Source organism: Phocoena phocoena, chromosome 2 (genome assembly GCF_963924675.1).
Source record: "Phocoena phocoena chromosome 2, mPhoPho1.1, whole genome shotgun sequence".
Taxonomy (NCBI): domain Eukaryota; kingdom Metazoa; phylum Chordata; class Mammalia; order Artiodactyla; family Phocoenidae; genus Phocoena; species Phocoena phocoena.
Window position 1 is genome coordinate 118,775,979 of NC_089220.1, and position 21,100 is coordinate 118,797,078.

Genomic DNA, 21,100 nt, shown 5'->3' on the forward strand with positions numbered 1-21,100 from the left:
TTTCAGGTAGGTTGCCTATTTTGTCTTCATTTATTTGGTCTTGTAGGTTTTTACCTTACTCCTTCGTCTATAACATATTTTTTTGTCATTTCATTTTTTTTTTGATGGGTGTTGCTGTATTCCCGTCTCACTGGTTGTTTGGCCTGAGATGTCCAGTACTGGAGTTTGCAGGCAGTTGGGTGGAGCCAGGTCTTGGTGCTGAGATGAGGACCTCCAGGAGGCCTCACACAGATTAATATTCCCTGAGGTCTGAGGTTCTCTGTTAGTCCAGCAGTTTGGACTCAGGGCTCCCACCACAGGAGCTTGGGCAATACCTCCGGCCTGGGAGCCAAGATCCCGGAAGCCAGTCACTGGGGGTTCCTCCTGTCCCGTTAGGTGTCCATGGTCCCCCTCCGGTGCCTGATAGGTGCCCTTGAAATCACATAGAATGATGAGAATCTATTCAGGTCGATCTCTAGGATGGAAAGGAGCCCATTCATGAACATCTCTGGAAAAGACCTCTCAATATCCCGAGAGATCTGCTCAATGTACGTACCATCGGGGTGGGGACTCGAGGGCCTTGCCGGCAGTGGGAAATGATGCCACAGCTTGGGCCACTGAGGGGCAACCCGGAGCACTGCAGGGGCACCACTGAGGGCAGGGCGAGATGCTCTCACACACTGAGAGGGGTGCATGGCAGTGGCAGGCCACCCCCGCCCTTACCCCACTGTGGGGAGGGCCTGTCATGAGACATGCAGCAAGGCTAGAGTGCCCATGGCATGAGAGGCAGTGGTGGAAGACCAAAGGCAGGCCGGGGTCCACACCCCTGCCTTCCATGCACCACTGCCGGGTGGGCAGGAGAGCTAGGGTTTTCTGTATATAATATCATGTCATCTGCAAGTAGAGACAGTTTTACTTCTTCCTTTCCAAGGAATGCCTTTGGATGCCTTTTATTTCTTTTTCTTGCCTAATTGCTGTGGTGAGGACTTTTAATACTATATCAAATGAGATTGGTGAGAGTGGGCGTCCTTGTCTTACTCCTAATCTTAGAGGAAAAACTTCCAGCTTTTCACTGTTGAGTATGATGTTACGTGTGGGGTTGTCATATATGGCCTTTATTATGTTAAGGTATATTCCCTCTATACCCACTTTGTTTACTGTATGTGTTCTTTATCCTGTTTTTAGTCAGTTTTGTTTGTCAGATTCATTCATTTAATCCAGGTAGCATTTTTTCATTTGTGTTTCATTGATTTATGGTATTCTAGTATATAAATATATCATAACTCCACCATTTTCCTATTAATGGATGTTTATTTAGGTAGTCTATAAATTCTTGCTATTACAAGTAATGTTGCTGTAAAGATTCTTAAATGTCTCCTTGCATGTTAGTATTTCCCTCGAGAAGTATGCCTAAGAGTCGAATAGCTTAGTTACCAGTAAATGTCTAGCTTTACCAGATATTGACAAATTATTTTCCAAAGTGGTTATTTACACTTAACAACAGTTTATAAAATTTACCTTTATTCTCATCATCTCTGTATTTTGGTATTTTCTCTTTTTTAAGGTTTTGCAGTTCTAGAGATAGATGATAGTTCCAAAGATAGGTAGTGGTGATTGTTGCAGAGCAAGGCAAACATATTTAATGCTACAGAACTACACTTAACAATGATTAAAATGGTAACTTCTTTGTTAGTTATGTTTTACTACGATTTTTAAAAAGTTTTGCTAGTCTTATGGGCATGAAATCTCACTGTGTTTTTTAATTTGCTTTTCCCTGATTATTAGTGGGGGATCTTTTCATATGCTAAATGTCCATTCATGGTTTTTTTCCCTCTCTGAGTTTCATGTTTATATCTTTTTTGCCCATTTTGCTATAGAATTGTCTGTCTTCTTATCAATTTCTGGAAGTTCTTTTGTATATTCTAGATACTAATCTTTTGTTATGTGTGTTACATTTCCTCTCAGTTATGGCTGTCTTTTCCATTCTTTAAATCATATTTTTTGATAAACAGAAGCTTATAATTTTAACGTTGTTGAACAGTTTTTCTTTTTTGATATGTGCTTTTTGTGTCTTATTTAAGGAATCTTTCCTAAGACAGGGTCTTAACAATATTAATCAGTATTTGTTTTCTTTAAAGTTTTGCTTTTCCCATTTTGGTTTATAATCTGCTTAATTTGATTTTTTGTTTGGTGTGAAGTAACTATTTAATTTTTCCTCATGTAGCTAATCATTTATTACACATTTCCTTTCTCCCCCACTGATCTACAGTGTTACCTCTTACATATCAAGTTTACATATATGCATAAGTCTATTTCTGTGTTCCCTGTTCTGTTCTATCTATCAGTTGTTTATCATTGTACCAATACTGCACCTAAAGCTTTATAATAAAGTTATCTAGCTGGGCAATACCCCTCTCCCTCATTCTTCTCCAAAACCGTCTTAGCCATTTTTGGCTCTCTGCTGTTCGCCACAGTTTTAGAATTAATTTGTCAAGCTCCACAGTTGGAGTTTTGATTGATAAACATCTCTACCTCTTATTTTCAAGGGAATTCTAGTGTTTCACCACTAGGTATGATGTTAAAGTAGTTTCCTACAATAGACAGTGTCATATAATGGTTAAAAATGTTAACAGTCCAGACTTTGTAGCCAGATTGTCTGAATTCAGTTCTCAGTATTACCACTTGCTTGCTCTGTGACCTTGGACAGATCACTTAGCTTCTCTGTGCCACCGTTTTTTCAGCTGTATAATGGTGATAGTAACAGTCTGTATACTTCATATGGTAGTTCTAAAGATTTAATGAGTTAGTATATGTAAAACACTTAAAACTGTGCCTGGCATATAGTATAAGTACTGTGAATTAGCTATTTTTATAATTACTATTATAAATCCTTGTTAGATGAAAGTTTGTTTGTTTTGAAATCATGAAGAGGTATTGAATTCTTTAACGAATACCTGATAGTTCGTTAGGACATTAATTAACATGTGTTGAGCTTAACAGAGTGTCAGATTTATGCTCTGACTAGAATTTAATGAATATGGCTTTTTAAGCCTTGTCATAGTTAGTGGTAGTTCCCATTTAACTTTTTTTCTGGATTGCCTTTTAGAAGCCCTGTTGATGACTTTATGTTCCTAATCATCCAAACATACAAGCATCTTGCAGTCATTAAAGAATCTGTTACCTAATGCCAGGAAAATGTGTTTTTACACTTAGTGGAAGTAGATTACTTTGTATTTTACTAACAGATTAGTGGTTCATTTATAATTCTAAGACAAGGTGAATAGTTACTAGATGAAGAAGCAGTTTTGGGGAGAATTTAGCAAGACAAGAAATTTTGTTTTGGGGTTCTCTTGAAAAAATTCACTAATGTTGAAAAATCTGTGTATGAATAAATTTTATGGAGTTATTTGTACACAGCTGGGACTGAATTTATGGACTGCTTTTCTGACTTGCTAAAAAGCTAAAGATTGACAACCCCTTTCATACTGTATTATCCAGCTTGGCTTTTAACTCCAAGAGAACAGTGTTCACAAATTGATGCTCTGTTCCTTTGGGGTTGGTGTAGAAGCATTAAATTGTACTAAAATATTCATATGTGAATGCATTTAGCTGAAAGCAATTGATGTTCTATTCCCAAGAGGACAAAGAGAAATGCTGTATGGACCTGTAGTCCAGAAACACCCTAAGCATGCTTCTTAAAGGTAATTACATGGCCTGGATGATTGAAGCTCTTACAGTGAAGCTTAAAATGACAAAGGAGAAGTTGTAGAACTAATGAACTGTGATTTGGATGTATAAATAGTTTGGTTGTGCAATAGTTAAAAACTTCTTTGCTAAAAGTTAGTTGTAATTGTATCTTTGGGTTCTAATTATATCTTTGCTTTATTTTCTTAGCTAATTTTTATTAGACTGATTTCTCTAAACATTTATTACAGAGGACAAATATCAGCCAGGTTTTTTATCCATTACTACTTTATATATAAAGTTAAATTTTTTAAGTTTTGGAGAGACAATTGAATTTTTTAATGTATATATTAGAACTTTAAAAAAAGATTCCACTGATATAATTGACATGTAGGTGGTCAATCTCATTTAACAGCTGGCACGAAAATCAGTAAGAGTAGACAGCAAATATTTGTTGTAGTTGTCGTGGTGTGGCAACTTGAATAAAACTATTCTAAATTTCTATTCTTATTCTAACTGTATTTTTGGTTCTTTCATATAAAAGCTAATTTTTTTCTCATGTGTAGTTTCTGATAAGATAAACTTGCACATTCATGTCAGAGAACATAAGACACTGTACTAAAAGGAAATGTTTATTTAATGATGGTTGATCAGTTAGAGTATGTAATTCAATCCTTGTGCTTACTTTAGGGCCAAAGACATGAGTACTTGGATCTTGTATAAAACATTTTAATAACTTATTTTAATATAATTATATATTAATATTAACTAAACTTAGTCTGAAAAGGAATTTGGGAAATGGTATTTGGGGCAGGGGAATATCTTCCATTTCCTTAAAGTGAGATTACTTAGAAGGTCTCCAGTAAGGTTGGAAGAATAGTAAATTTATTATTGTGTTATAGGCACTCCCCTTGTCTACATTACTAGCTCTGCTCAAATTCTTATAACTTTAAAATGTGCTTCAAGGAGTCTTTGTGTAACTTGGGCTGAACTTCATAGAGAACTCCAGTTGCTTTTTAAAAAAACAAAACAAAACATTTTAGAACAGTTTTAGATTTACAGAAAAATTGCAAAAATAGTACAGATAATTCCCATCAATCTTTTACCTGGTTTCACCTATTGTTATTTTTTTAATGTTATGTTGAACTATTTGCTTTTGATAGTTGTTGAAACCATAGGATTCTAGAATTAAGTGTTTTGAAGATGGATAATTATGTAAAGGATTCTGTCAAGGAAATTACTTTTTGATGATTTTATTGTGGTAAAATCTAACAAAATTTACCATACCATTTTAAAATGTACAATTCAGAGGCATTAATTACATTCAGAATGTTGTGCAACCATAACCACTGTCTGTCTATTCCCGAAAGTTTTCATGGCCCCAAACAGAAGCTCTATACCCATGAAGCAGTAGCTCCCCATTCCCTCCCACCCCAGTCCCTGGTAATGCCTAATCTACTTAATGTGTCTATGATTTTGCCTATGCTAGATATTTCATAAAAGTGGAATCATACAATATTTGTCCTTTTGTGACTGTCTTCTTTTAGCATGTTTTCAGATTTAATCCATGTAACGTGTGTCAGAACTTCATTCCTTTTTGTGGCTGAAAAATATTTCAGTAATAGTCCATGAACATTTTTTTTTTTTTTTTTTTGCGGTACGTGGGCCTCTCACTGTTGTGGCCTCTCCCATTGCGGAGCACAGGCTCCGGACGCGCAGGCTTAGCGGCCATGGCTCACGGGCCCAGCCGTTCTGTGGCATGTGGGATCTTCCCGGACCGGGGCACGAACCCGTGTCCCCTGCATCGGCAGGCGGACTCTCAACCACTGCGCCACCAGGGAAGCCCCCATGAACATTTTGTTTATCCATTTATCTGTTGATAGATACTTGCGTTGTTTTGTTTTCACCTTTTGGTTATTGTGAATAATGCTGCTATGAACATTCACATACAGATATCTATTTGAGTCCCTGTTTTAAATTCTTTTGGGTGGTATACCTAGGTGTGGGATTGCTGGGTCACATGGTAATTCTCTGTTTAGCTTTTTGAAGAAGCTCCAAACTGTGTTCCTCTGGTTACTTTGTACCTTTCATAAGCTCCTTGGCACAGAAGTTATCTTAATAATTTTAGATTAAATAATCATCAAGAAAGGCTGTGCACAAACAATGGCCTTCTTAGTAATTTTGGGAAAGAGGTAGCTTGGTGAGTGAAAAGAATAGTACTTGGAAGTCAGGTTCAATTGCCAGCTTTGGTTTTGGGGGCCTCTGTTTTGTCATTGATTAAATGAAAAGGTTATGCCTAAATTCGTAGAGGTTCCTTACTACTCCAAAATTCTTTATAGGTATATGTATAATTTAGCATGATCTAACTAACCATGTCAGTTAAAAAACCTTACTGATAAAAAATTTTATAGTCAAAACTTTTATTTGATCTGCTAAAATGCAAAGTTTGTAATAGACTGATTGTATATCTAAATATTTTGATGTCATACACCCAAATATTTCATTGTAATTTAATCATCTGAATAATTTTATATAATAACTTTATATAATATGCTTTGCTTTCTATCATTCTAGGTATACTTGAAGAATATCTCCCCACTGTAGAAATTCTGTGAATTAGTATAGAAGCTAATTACATAAATGCTACTTTGCATTTAATTGCAAAGTAGTTAAATATTAAAAATTTATTGTCAAAATATTCTCTTAAGAAAAATTTAAGGTTAAGAAGCCTGCCTTTTACTAGGTGTATATAACTTTGAACAACTCAGCAGGCGTGCCTGAGCCTGTGCTTTCTGTTCTGTAAAATGAGAAGAATTTCCACCCCTTAGAGTTGTCATAGTTAAGTGAGTTAATGTATATAAAGTAGAATATGGTTACTGGCAATATCATAGACAGTTCATGTAGTTGTGATGATTACTATGCCATCTTGAATCCTGATAAAACCTGAGTTAGTCCTAGTATAGGAGCATTGTTTGATGGATGGGACATACCTTCAGCTTCAAACCAAGAGTATGGGTAAAGTTCTCTATTCATGTAAAATTCAGTTTAGCCATAATCCTGCCTGAGAATTTCATAATATAGGCAGAGAGCTGTTTGAGAAAAGAGCCACAGATAGTTGTGCTTTGCGTTTTGGGGCCTCTTCCAAAAAGAGAAGAGACTTAAACACAATTTGGCAAACAGAGGAAATAGTTTGGCCTTTTAAATGAGTAGCAGGATGAAATATAGCAATATTAATGCACAGGAGACTAGCCCTAATTAGAAAACATAGTTCAGTTAATCTGCTTCTCAAAGAGACGTTCATTATTTGTTATGATGAATTCCATTTAACTCCTAACCTGGCATTTGTCCTGTGTACGTGTTGTGTTTTAGCTGTAACAGTTGCTGTTTAAGTTTATGCCTCTGTAGTCTTCTGAGTAAACAAGGTTGAGAGAGTATGTGCCATTCTGTAAACTTGTCCTGTCTGAGGTAGTCATAGGGTATTGTTTTTGAGCACGTAACATTGGATTGCTGAACTCTAGTGAGAACTACTTATATGACGTCTTTAAAATTTTTTATCTTTGAATAAATGTAGTTTTTTACATTCCTTCCCCAACTCTATTTAGAAAGGGAGACTTGGTAGGAAAGATATTTTAAACCTGATTTTTAAAGAGATGAAGTAATATTGGCCTGGTTTTTCTACTTGGAAAGCTCCAGATTTAACTACTCCTCTCATAGCCATATTTCATATAAACAAAAAAGTAAATGTTTAAATCTTTCCTTTCTACTTTGTTTAAAGTAAAGCAGATCTGAAGTTGCTGCAGCAGAATACTGTTCCAATTCTAGAAAAAAAGTGTAATTTCAACTTGATATATGTATTTTTTGTATGACCAATTTGATATGTCTTGGTATCTGTATGAAGATTGTGTTAGAATTTTGTAAAGAAACTCACCTCAACTTCCTAGGCCGGCTAGCACTGTCTAGAAGGTTGGGCAGAAATTCAAACTTTACAGCTAGTACTAAATGCAAAACAGAAACTAACAAATATCAATAAAAAGAAATTTCCTCAGTACATTATCCCAGAAGAATTGTATCAAGTTAAGTAACAACTTGCCTTGAGATAGTAATTGTTACTATTGCAATAGTAAACTCCTTAAGTAGTTTAAAGTGGAATTTATATGGTAGTTGGTTGTCTAATGCCTTCTAGTTTAAAGATTTAGTGATCATTCAGTAATAATAGCATTAATGTCTAATATCTTGAGCACATCACATGCATTCTGTTATTTAATAATCACAGCAATCCTTATTAGCTGCAGGTATTTATCTCCATTTTACACGAGGAGATTGAGCCTTTGAGAGGTTAAGTAACCTACCTGAGAACACAGATGTTAAGTGGAAGAACCAGGATCTGAACCCATCTGTCTCTGATCTTATTATATTTGTTATGGTGATCTGTGAAGAGTCACCTTCAATGTTACTACTATGGCTTGCTGAAGGCTCAGATGATGGTTAGCATTTTTTTAGCGATACAGTATTTTTAAATTTAGATAGGTATGTTGGTTTTTTAGACATAAAGTTATTGCACAATTAATAGGCTACAGTAGAGTGTAAACATACTTTTATATACATTAGGAAACAAACTTCTTGTGACTCGCTTTATTGGGATACTCGCTTTATTGCAGTAGTCTAGAACACGCAAAATCTCCACGGTATGCCTGTACCCTTTTTTAAGAATTGTGAGCTTCTCAGGATAGATTTTTCAGGTTTTTCTAAAATTTTAAGAAAAAATATCTTACTAGAGAACAAAATTTGATAATTAGTTTCAGAATATAAATTTACTGTTTTTAAACCAGTCATTTTCATCTGCTTTTGGTTTTCCTATGATGGTCTACTGTACCTGAAAATTGATGGATTTTTGTCATCTATTTGTGTCTCTATTGGCTGCTCCCTTGTTTAAATCTTGCTGTCTCATGTCTCTTACGCTCATCTTCAGCTTCGTCATTCTGCTGACTTTCCTTTTTGGTTCTCTCACAGAGTTTGAACAACCATAAATATTCTTGTTCTGAGATAATACAAGCAAAGCTGACACAAGAGACTAATGTCATTCTATCCTGAGGTCTACTATCAAACTATGCTCTACAGTACCTCTTAGAGCTTACAAGAAGGCTCTTCTTTAGCTTGTTTTTGTTTGTTTGCTTGTTTTTGATTTTTTTGTCCATGCCTCATGGCTTGTGGGATCTTAGTTTCCTGACCAGTGATCAAACCCAGGCCCTCAGCAGTGGGCCCTGGACCTCCAGGGAATTCCCTTCTTTAGCTTGCTCTTAAATCATCTTGGATCTGTGCTGTCCAGCATGGTAACCACTAAGCTACATGTGGCTCTTGGGCCCTTGAAATGTGGCTAGTCTTAATTGAGATTATATTATTTAAATTGGTTTCACCTATTTCATTTTACTTTATTTAATGAGGCTAATAGAAAATTTTAAATTATGTAGCTCACATCATATTGTATATCTCTTGGATTTAATAACGTTAGGCAAAAATCACAGTGAGGAAATAAGAAAGTTTTCTCCTTAGCTTTTGCACCAGAATCCTCTAGAGAGCAGGACTCAGAAATAAATACCTCTTGGAATTCCAGATTTCCTGCACAAGGTTTGGGTAAAGCAGGAGAATGATGTTAGCACATACTTTCTGAAGAAAGCAGCCCAAACCCAAATCATCCACCAGGGAATACTCTGACCATGTCGATTCCACAGGTTGGTTAGACTTCTGTAAAAGTGTTAAGATTTCATTCCAGTCTTTCTGTTCTCAGACATACAGATTTATCATCAGGCTAGGATCAATAAAACTTCTTCTAAAAGCTTATTTTGTTTGAAGGACTAAGGGAACAGGAACAGATGGATATAAAAGTGGACTCCTGTTTGGCAGAGGATAGAAATGACTACAGAGGACTGTCATCCTGCGAACTGCTTCCTGCTTGTAAAGGCCTTTCCACTTCTCGGTGGCAGAAACAGAAAGTAAGGGTTGCATAAGAGACCAGAGCTCTATCACACCCTGATTTTTTCCTGTAATGAATTACAGATTTTTATTATCTTACCTTAACCTACATTGTTAGACTGTGAGCTTCATGAGAACACAGGACAAAGAATTAGTTGTCTTTATATTGCCTGTAACGTATAACTGTACCAAGAACAGTAAAACCATGTTATGGCATCCTTAAGACAGTGACAGTGTTTGTACCACAGGGGGTTCTTGCTGCCCTGCACTTCTACTAGTCCATACAACTCTTCTGTATGAATTAGGAAAAAAATACCCCTTTCTCAAGTTACTTTACTGCCATCTGTTGGAAAATTATTGTAATAAAATGCAGATCTTTAACGACTATGATATGAATGATACCTCCCTTCAGAGTTGTTCAGTATACAGCCTGCTCAGCTGTACATGGTAGCCCTGGGACCACCCCAGGAGTCCACTGGTCACCCAGTGGGCTGAGAAAATCAATGTTTGAGCAAATCTCAATTCATGAGTGGCACACCAGTGTCTTGGGAAACAACCAGATACTTATGCTAAGAACTGAAGCCTTACAGTAACCCTATGAAGTGAGGATTCTTAGAATCCCAGTTTTTCAGATGAGCAAGCTGAGGCATAGAGAGGTTAAATAATTGGCCCACGGTTTCATGTCTGTTAGGTGGCTGAACTGGCATTTAAACGTAGCAGTGAGATTCCAGAGCCTAGGTTCTAAACAACAATAACATGCTCCTCTTGCAAACCTCTGTTAACCACACTGGATGTAGAAGTTTCCAAGCCCCATTCTTGTTTTTATCTGAGCCCACTCTAGAGTAGTTTAGACATCTGCCCGTAAGTTCTTTGGATGAGTCTACAGCTGTAGTCTTTTTTAGGCTTTGGCAAAGGAAGAGAGATTTGTTTTCTTCTGCCAGAATTTGTTTGTATTGAAGAAGGTGCTGTCCCTTCTTTATATTTCAGAATACCTCTGGTTCTCTTACTGCTCTGTGGCTTTATTTCTTCCCACCAGTCTCCATCCTTGAATTGCAGGATGATCCACCCAGACTGCTACCAGCTGTGTAGTTTGTCCTAGTCTCTCACTCTTCAAGATTTCCCTCCCTTTGTAAAGGCTACTAGGATTTTATCTCCAGGACTACCCCTCCTTCCTTTTGTGTCTGTTCCTTTCTTTAATCCCACCTCTTCTTGAAACCTTAATTGCTGTTCTCCCCTCCAACATCACCTCTCATTTTCTCTCCAAATTATCTTACTATCTGATTGAGAAAGAAAGTGCCTCAAGGCAGGCATTGCCTTGTTATGTTGTGAAGCAGTGTCTAAAGTGCTCCATAAATTAGCATCTGTGGAGAGTTTTGTACATACTAATTATTATTATTGAAATACAGAAATGCTTTCTGAACCATGAGGAAGCATCCTATGACACTAGTCTAATTGCCTGTACATGTTTTTTAAAAAAGAAGAAAAAAGCCTCTCTTCCTGCCTTAGAGAGCTATCAGATCTCAGAACAGCAGCCAAAATCTCAGGACTCGTTCAGGGCTGTTGTTTCAAAGCTTTTATATTTATTAAGAGAACCATGTTTGCAAGATAGTATAAAATAAGGTCCTGTTGCTCATGTGGACCTATTTGGGCAATTTATGCTGGTCAGAAAGGAGGGAATGACCCTGGAACCACTTGCCTTTGGTTTCCTTTGCCCCAGAATCTGTTATTTCCTTAGTGACATTTATGGATAAAGCCAACAGTATTCATTTCTCAGGGGGTTTAAAGTAAATTTCATTTATATCATATTTATGTTGATGTGTAGTGCCAGAGTGAATCAGCATTTTTTATTAGCATTTTATAATGCAAATGGAGCAGCTTTTAAAACTGGCTGAATTTTCTTTTTTTTAAAATAAATTTATTTATTTTATTTTTGGCTGTGTTGGGTCTTCATTTCTGTGGGAGGGCTTTCTCTAGTTGCGGCGAGCGGGGGCCACTCTTCATCGCGGTGCACGGGCCTCTTGTTGCGGAGCACAGGCTCCAGAGGCGCAGGCTCAGTAGTTGTGGCTCACGGGCCCAGTTGCTCTGCGGCATGTGGGATCTTCCCAGACCAGGGCTCGAACCCATGTCCCCTGCAGTGGCAGGCGGATTCTCAACCACTGCACCACCAGGGAAGCCCAAACTGGCTGAATTTTAATGAAGACATGTATGTCAGAAAGACTCATTTACAGAACTATTGACCCTTCCCAATACTTGCTTTGAGAATACTTAAAAGAGTGGTTAGCGAGACAGTGTCTGTCTAAATATCTTACTTTAAAAATCTTTACATTAGAACTTTTTGGCCTGGTTTTCCTGAATGTAGGATTTAGTAAGTATATTTTGATTAATAATTTAATGAATGTTCTTTCTTGAAAGAAATGCTAGTCAGAATAAACTGAAATGGTGCTAAAATTATCAATTGAAGTTACCTGTAAAATCTTCAATGGAAAATAGTGGTGCTTGTTTATTACTCATGTGAGTGTCCATGTCTGGTAAGACAGTATAATGACAGGGCCTTATTGTATTGTCCAGCTGTGTATGGTCATAATTGACACATTGGATTATGTTTAAGATAGAATCATGGAGCATGGGATTGCTTTTTATCCTCACCCATACATTTTACTTTCTGCAGTATACCCTCCACCCTAAGACACAGTCTCTTTAGGCCAAATTGCTCTTATCTTCAGGCTTTTGATGGTTAACTATAGAGCAAGTTGAATCAGAAAACAAGCCCAGCTCATTTTAGATTTTTAGATGATTAACTCACAATGGGGGCTAGGTTGTGTCCTTTCCGGGGTACACAGTGTATCTCACTGCTCTAGAAGCAATGGACACTTTATGCCTTTAAAGATGAGACCCAGAGATATGCTGTCAGTGTGCTGTGTCGAGTTACAGGTTTCAAGCTGCACAAGAACTGAGGATCATCTGTTTTACTGGGCCTCAGCTCTAGCTATACATTAGAGCATCGTGGGGAGCTTTTTAAGAAAGGTCCAATGCTCATAAATAAGATTATGAGCAGTACAGAAAACAAAGTGGGACCACCTGACACTGTCACTGACTTCGAAGTATCTGCCCTGTAATAAAACTGAGTGTGACAGAGCCACCTTCAATGCCTTCCATGTTATTCATATTGAGGAGAAACTTTACTGTCATTTGTGACAAAACTGTAGTGTTATTTTGGTTACATGGTAGGTGCACCCCCTACCCAAGCCAGGACTTGTTAGTTCAGTTTATGTGTGGGAAAAGCTTTTCAGTTGAAGCTTTAATTATCCCTACTAGACAGAATAGAGCAGCTAAGCTCTTTTAATTAAGCACTTATTAAGTCAGTTTTCCATGATAATAGTGAATTTTACTTGTCAAACATGGATACTTTAAAAATTTTAGATAAAGGGACAGAGAGCATCAGTAAGTCATCATTCCCTTTGTAATTAGTGGGGGCAGAGGGGTAGGAAGAGATGCAAATATCATCAACATTTACTTAGAAACTACAGTGCGGTGACCCACTTATTAGACATTAGAAATACAAAGGTTCATTCTATGCCTTTGAGAAATTTGTTATTTTTTAGTTAAGGAGATTGTGTGTGTGTGCATGACTCTTGAGACTGATTTGTATTTTTGGTTTTTCTAAATATGAAGCTTAATAAATATACCCTAATTACCACTTCCACAAATATCCGTGAGAAGGCAAACAATTAAGTCAAAATATATTTTAATACGTGTAAGTGTATGTGTCTATATGTTAATATACAATGTGTGTGTATTGTGAATGGTTACATACAGAGTGATGAGTTCAAGTGTGGTTATCCAAATGAGTAGCATAGACAAAAAAGTGCTACCTCACAGGAAATTGTGAGATTAAGTGAAACAGTTGATGTAAAATGCTTAGCACAGTGGTTGACACATAGTTAATGCTCAGTAACTCTCATTATCCATGTATTTATTATTATACCACCACTACTACAGGAATTCAGAGGAAAATGAGGACTATGGGTTAGGGAGATCAGAGAAGGAGGAAAGCATAATTTAAGTAATACATATTGCATCTATTCTATTTAAAATACTTTTGGTGTAAGACTCAGGTTGCTAATAGCAAATACTTTGGAAGGTATAATATAAATACATACTAATGATATGGTCTCTTTTGTTTCAGGAACTTTATATTGCTGTAGGAATATCTGGAGCCATCCAACATTTAGCTGGGATGAAAGACAGCAAGGTAACTACACAACAATAAAGATGCTAAGAGGAAAAGTTTTCATATTTTAAAACTTGGGTTTGACTGGTATGTTTCCATGTAGTTATAGTGTGTATAGTAGAACCATTCACATGAACACAAATCTAGGAACTGAAAGATAAATAAGCTACTGTACCCTGCCTGAAGATGTACCATTGGTAGGAGAGGCAGTGCTATGTCATGGAAAGAGGTGTGAACCTGAATCCCAGCTCCACTGCCAACTTACCACGTGACATGTCCTATTGGTACCTCAGTTCTGTGTCTGCCAAATGCAGGTGTTGGGTGCTGATCTCTAAGATCCCTTTCAGCTCTGACAATCTATGGATAGAAAATGTGGGGTGAAAACAACTTGATGAGGTTCTGACTTATCTAGTGTATGAGGTTCTGATGCCTGGTTCTCTCTCTGCTTCACCCTAGTCCCCTAACGTTTCCACCCTCATACCACAGCAAGGCCCCTCTTCTTGGGTTGCTACTAAACTGCGACTGACATGTTTTGGATTGGAGTGTCTCAAAACCTCAGTAATTGTCAAAAATACAGAGTATAGAGGAAACACTTGATTTTAACTTGCTACTTGGACTCTATGTGTGATGACTCTGTGAACATATATTTCAGAATATGACACATTAATTCATGCATAACAATGCACAGTTTGAATTATGAACTTAGTCTTTCATGAAGTCAGAGATGCCTCTGACACTCCTGCTTTTATCCATTCAGATGGAAGTTTGATATAAAAGGTAATAAAACTTTTAATAGGTTTAACTTCTAACTTGAAAAGATGCATGCACTACCTCCTTGTAACCTCTAAATGAATTGGCCCCAAATCAGTCAGATTTCACAGTTGGATGGCAGGTTTCTTTACTGAGCTCTGAAAACAGCAGTGCCAATGGGGAAAATGTTATTGCTGCATTAGAGGAAAAAAACCACTCCAACACCAGCAACCTTAAAAAATATTTTTAGCTGGGCCAGTTCAGACATATCTAGAATTCTGCTTCTCTAAAATAAAAGACTCTACCTGCCTAGATGATCTTGGTGAAAGTTCTCATTACATGCCAACAGGGCTGGATTGGGAGAACTGGACTAGATAGTCAAAGCAAAAAGAATAATTGAAATAAGGAGACCAGTGTTGGGGAACAATCCATAAGAATAAACTTGAGCCAAGAATTTGTCTCTCCATGCCATCAACAAATATTTATTAAACATGTGTACTTTGTACTAGATGCTGGAGATGCTCAAATGAAAAAGACATAGTCCCTGCCATCACTGTCTTGTGTGGGAGACACAGCAGTCTTAGGTTGTAATTTTGGTTAAGCTCTAAAATGGAATATTAAGTGATTGGTTTAAATCTGATAGTTGCATTACATATAAGCTGTAGTTGTAGTTAGCATTGTGGTCTAGTTGAAAGAATATGATATTTGATGGAACTGTATACATATTAATATGGTTGAATACAATCTGTGCTTTAAAAGGTCTGTAAGGAAGAAGAACATGCATTTATAGGGACATATTAAAAGAGCTCTAAGGTGCAAGTAAGATTTTATCATAGTTATTTACAGTTGATAATTCAGGAATATTCTTTTAGTAATCTGAAAAACTGTGAACAGCCCAAATCTTTTTTCTTGAATACTATAGTGGTTCCTTTCCCACAGTTACGTGCTCTTTCTTTAAAAATAACTTTTATATAGTGGGATGAAAAAGCTTTCAGATGATTAAACTGTCAGACATTTGACTAGGTGGCCTCCAGGAAAATCATTAACCATCGTTAACTTAATCTCTGCTAGTAGCTGTGAAGCGGGCTACATATTCCCAGAAGAGAAACACCTCGATGCAAATCAATGCCTGTGATTCAGAATGTTTGTCCTTGTGACTTTGGATTTGAGGCTCATATTGAAACCCTCGTTTATCGTCTCTGACCATACTTTAATATATATGGCATGTTTCTCTGGATCACTAGTTACCTGGACTACAGTGTGCGCCAGTTTCAGATATTCTGGAATATTCCGCCTCAGGGCCCCTCTAGGGGAATTACACATAATGTCATGTAGCCTATATTTTAAGTCAGACTATATCAAAATACTTTAAAAAGGTGTTCCAGCTGTTTTCGTGAGATGGTGTAATAGGCAGGGAAGTACTTAATTTTTCTTCTAGAGATTCACATTATTATGATCTTTTTATTAAAATAACAGCATGTTAGAGTCAAAACTCTAATTTCACTTTAATTGCAATGGTGTTAGAAGCATCTGTGGGGAATACCAAACTATTTGTAAGTTATAAATAAGTCTGTTGTTAATCAAATAATTGTGTAAACATAACACCTTTTTTAGTGACTATTTCTCCTTAATCTGTTACTGATCTGTCATTATAACCTTTTACACTTAAAAATTTTATAGGGGATAAGAAGAACTTGTGGTAGTTTTTGTAGGCGATGTCGTAATTTACTTGCTTTATTACATTTATTTATATTTGCTGCATACATAAAGACTTAAACTTTTTTGTTTTAAAGTTCATCTTAACAGGCTGACTAGATAGTTAACTTTTGTATTCTCACATAGACCCAGAATAGTAATTTTAAAATACTAAATTGAATGCAATACATGGAGGATAAATAGTGAGCTACAAAGCCTATTAGGATTAGGATATGGATTAGGAATTAGGATATGGATTTGTTACTTTTTTAAAGTTGAAATCTAACATTTATAGTCACAAGTTTAAATATATATACTTGTTAATAGGAGATAGAAAATACTAATCATTTTATAAGTGAAATAAGCTGAGGATTGACTCTAATATGTATCTCATGATGATTTTATAAAGTAGACTTCTAAGTGTCTTATTGAATAAAGCACTCCAAATATAAAATAAGTTAATTAATTTTTCATCCATGGTTTTCATTCAATATATCTAAAATTTTTCGATGAACTGCCAAACTTTCCAGTTATATTTGGTTTGTTTGGTTTAAGTCAGATTATTGAGGTATAATTTATATACAGAAAATTCAAATTTTTTAGTACACTGCACTTAATATTTTTTGCATGGTAAAATACACAAAAAATTTACCATCTTAACCATTTTTAAGTGTAAAATTAGATGTGTACCCACTGTCAGTGGTATTAAATACATTCATAATGTTGTGCACCCATCACCACTATCCAACTCCAGAACTCTTTTCGTCTTGTAAAACTGAAACTCCATACCCATTAAACAGTAACGTCCCAGTCTCCCCCAACACTCTCCAGATCCTGGCGACCACAGTTCTATTTTTTTTGTCTCTATGATTTTGACTATTCTAAGTACATCTTTTAAGTAGGATCATCATTTGGTATTTCTCTTTCTCTGACTGGCTTATTTCACTTAGCATAATGTCCTCAAGGTTAATCCATGCAGCATGTGTCAGAATTTCCTTCATTTTAGGCTAATAATATTCCATTGTATGTATGCACCACATTTTGCTTATCCATTCGTCCATCTATGGATACTCGGGTTGCTTCCAAGTTTTAGCCTTTGTGTGTAAGGGTGCTATGAACATGGGTGTACAAATATGTTTTCAAGGCCCTGTTTTTAATTCTTTTGGGTATGCATCCAGAAGTGGAATTGCTGGATCATATGGTAATTCTCTTTTTAATTTTTTGAGGGACCACCATAATGTTTTCCACAGCAACTGTACCATTTTACATTCCCACCAACAATGCACACGGGTTCCAATTTTTTCACACCCTTGTCAGCACTTTTCTGTTTTTTTGATAGTAGCCGTCCTGATGGATCTGAGGTAGTATCTTATTGTAGTTTTGGCTTGCATTTCCCTAATGATCAGTGATGTTGAGCATTTTTTCATGTGCTTATTGGCCATTTGTATATCTTCTTTGGAGAAGTGGCTATGGAAGTCATTCACCCAATTTTTGAATCGTGTAGTTTGGTTTTTTTGTTGTTGAGTTTAGTAGGTTTTTGAATATATTCTGTATATTAATCCTTTATCATGGGACTTCCTTGGTGACGCAGTGGTTAAGCATCTGCCTGCCAATGCAGGGGACACGGGTTTGAGCCCTGGTCTGGGAAGCTCCCACAGGCCACGGAGCAACTAAGCCCATGTGCCACAACTACTGAGCCTGCGCTCTAGAGCCCGTGAGCCACAACTACTGAAGCCTGTGCGCCTAGAGCCCATGCTCTGCAAGAGAAGCCACTGCAATGAGAAGCCCGTGCTCCACAACAAAGAGTAGCCCCTGCTCGCCACAACTAGAGAAAGCCCACATGCAGAAATGAAGACCCAACACAGCCAAAAACAAATTAATTAATTTTTAAAAATCCGTTATCAGATATATGATTTGAAATATTTTCTCCCATTCTCTGGGTTACCTTTTTACTCTGTTGATAGTGCCTTTGGATCCACAAAATTTTTTAATTTCCATGAAGTTCAATTTGTCTGTTTTTTTATTGCGTATACCTTTGATGTCATATCCAAGAAATCATTGCCAAAACCAACATCATGCAGCTTTTGCCCTATGTTTTTCATCTTAGAGTTTTGTAGTTTTAGGTCTAATGTTTAAATCTTTGATCTGCTTTGAGTTAGTTTCTGTATATAGTGTTAGGTAAGGGGCAAACTTCATTTATTTGTATGTGGATATCCAGTTTTCCCAACACCATTTTTGAAAAGGCTGTCTTTTCCCCATTGAATGATCTTGACACCCTTGTCAAAAATCATTTGACCATATATGTGAGGGTTTATTCCTGGGCTCCCTCTTCTATTTCATTGGTCCTATTTAGGGTCCCTTGAGAGTCCATATGAATTCTAGGATGAGTTTTTCAATTTCTGCAAAAGTCACTGGAGGGACAGTTTTGATGGATATAGGATTATTGGTCAACAGTTTTTTTCTTTTAGCACTTTGAATATATCAGCTCACTACCTTCTGGCCTCCAAAGTTTGTGATGGAAAATCTGCTGATAGTCTTATTGAGGATTCCTTGTGTGTAGCAAATCAATTCTCTCTTTCTGTTTTCAAGATTCTCTTTTTATCTTCAGCTTTTGAAAGTGTGATTTTGTGTCTTGGTGTGGATCTCTGAATTCGTCTTACTTGAAGTTTTTTGAGTTTCTTGGCTGTTTCTATTCATATCTCTAATCAAATTATTTCTTTAAATATTCAGCCATTATTTCTTTAAATACTCTCTCTGCCCTCTTCTCTCTCTTATCTTTCTGGGACTCCCACCATAGGTATTTTGGTCCTCTTAATGGTGATCCACAGGTGCCTTAGGCTCTGTTCACTTTTCTTAAATCTTTTTTCTTTCTGTTCTTCAAGCTTGTTAATTTCCATCATCCTGTCTTCAAATTTGCTGATTCATTCTCCTGCATGCTCAAGTCTGCCTTTGGGTCCCTCTAGTGAATTTTTCATTTCAGTTTTTGTACTTTTCAGTTCCAGAATGTCTTTTTGGTTTCTTTTTGGGTTTTCTCTTTATCACTATTTCCATTTTGTTCACACATTGTTTTCTTGACCTTCTCCTCATCTTCCTTTAGTTCTTTTAGCATCTGTAAGATGACTGTTTTAAAGTCTTTGTCTAGTAGATCTGCCATCAGGTCTTTTTCAGGAACAGTTTCTGTTGATTTTTTATTTTCCTTTGAATAGGCCATACTTTTTTGTTTCTTTGTATGCCTTGTGATTTTTTTTGTTGAAAGCTGGATGCTTGAATCTAATAATGTGGTATCTCTGGAAATCAGGTTCTCCTTTTTCCCCAGGTTTGCTGGGTTTTTGGTTATTGTTTTTGCTTATTATTGTTCTTGTTTTTTTGATTGTTGTAGGCTGTCTCTGTGCCAAGTATTTACCTGAGGTATAAACTTACTGTCTTCTTGGGTCTTTTCAGAGCCTGTGCCTTTCCCTGGGCATGTGTGGTCACTTTGTAGTTTTCTCCTGATATGCATTTGCTTTTCAATGTCCTAGGCTTTAATGTCTGGCTCCCAAAAGGGGAAAAAGAGAAAAATGAAGAGCACTGATCCTTTAAATCTCCTGGAAATAACTTTGACGGGAGGGGGAAGGCATGAACAATGTTGGTTAAGGTACAACAGCAGTAGCCACTGTCCTCTTTGCACCTTTGTGATCAGAAGCAGCATTCCATGATCAAAGCACAGATCCTCAATATTTGGAGAACAGGGTCCTTTTTGCCCACTCTGGCTCCTGTAAGCTGTGTGAAAGTTGCCCCAGGAACATGTGCACAGCTACCTGCCACTAGGGCTGGGAATTGGGGGGTGGGTAGCAACTGTTTTGCTAAGAGCTACAGTTTACCATGCAAGTCTTCCCCTGGAAGTTGCAAACCTTTAATAGATTCCAAAGTTCCAAAATGGTTACATTAGAAAGATTCTGCCAGTTCAGTTGTAGTGTACGTAAGGAGACAGATTCCCAGTGCTTCCTAGTTGGCTGTCTTCCGAGAATCTGCTCCTCTGATTTGTTACTTACCTAAAACATTTATTTTTATAAGTAAAAAAATAACTTTAAAAAATAATGATTTAAAGCCTTTTTAGTACTGCAGTGGGCTAGTGGTGGGGGTGGGAGATAATCTTGTTATGTTCCAATCCAGAAATTTCTAAACTTACAATATTGGCATACATTAATCAAACTAATCTTATATAGTAGACATTTTTAAGAATACAAATTTGTTGTTAGGGAAGTTAGAACAGAACCATCAATCTGTGTGGTATGTTTTCTTATAAAGGCCAAACTCTTTCTTTTTGTTTCACAGACAATTGTGGCTATTAACAAAGACCCAGAAGCTCCAATTTTTCAAGTGGCAGATTATGGAATAGTTGCAGATTTATTTAAGGTAAGTTGGCCTTGAGAGTGATGGCTGTTATCTAGGTTGTCATCCAACAACCTCCAGGAGTTGGTCAGGAGGAAGCTATTATAGGAAAACATTGTGTGTTTGTGTATCTGTGTCTGTCTGTGTATGTATATATTAATATACGCAGTTTTGAACTACTTAAAGTGAAGAGTTGTTCTGCTTAATATATGATGTTTATATAGAGCATTATAACTTTCCCTTTAAGAAGTCCATATTATCTTTCAAATATCCACATGGCTCTTGGCATCTCATATGCCAAGTTAGTATACAGTGTGAAATGACTCAAGTAATTATAACCTAGAACCATATTTGGCAGGTACCTTAAAGAAATTCACATCATAACCCCTCATTCAGAGATTTACTAGTGATGCTGTAGCT

The 21,100-nt window shown here is 36.7% G+C and overlaps 1 protein-coding gene across 1 annotated transcript in view; it reads left to right on the forward strand.

Annotated features, from left to right (window-relative positions):
- ETFA (electron transfer flavoprotein subunit alpha) overlaps positions 1-21,100 on the forward strand; it is an 85,100-nt gene that overhangs the window by 53,449 nt on the left and 10,551 nt on the right. The window contains exons 10-11 of the mRNA XM_065871291.1: positions 13,820-13,885; positions 20,624-20,704. Of these exons, the coding sequence (XP_065727363.1) occupies positions 13,820-13,885; positions 20,624-20,704 (147 nt within the window). The remainder of the gene's footprint in view (positions 1-13,819; positions 13,886-20,623; positions 20,705-21,100) is intronic.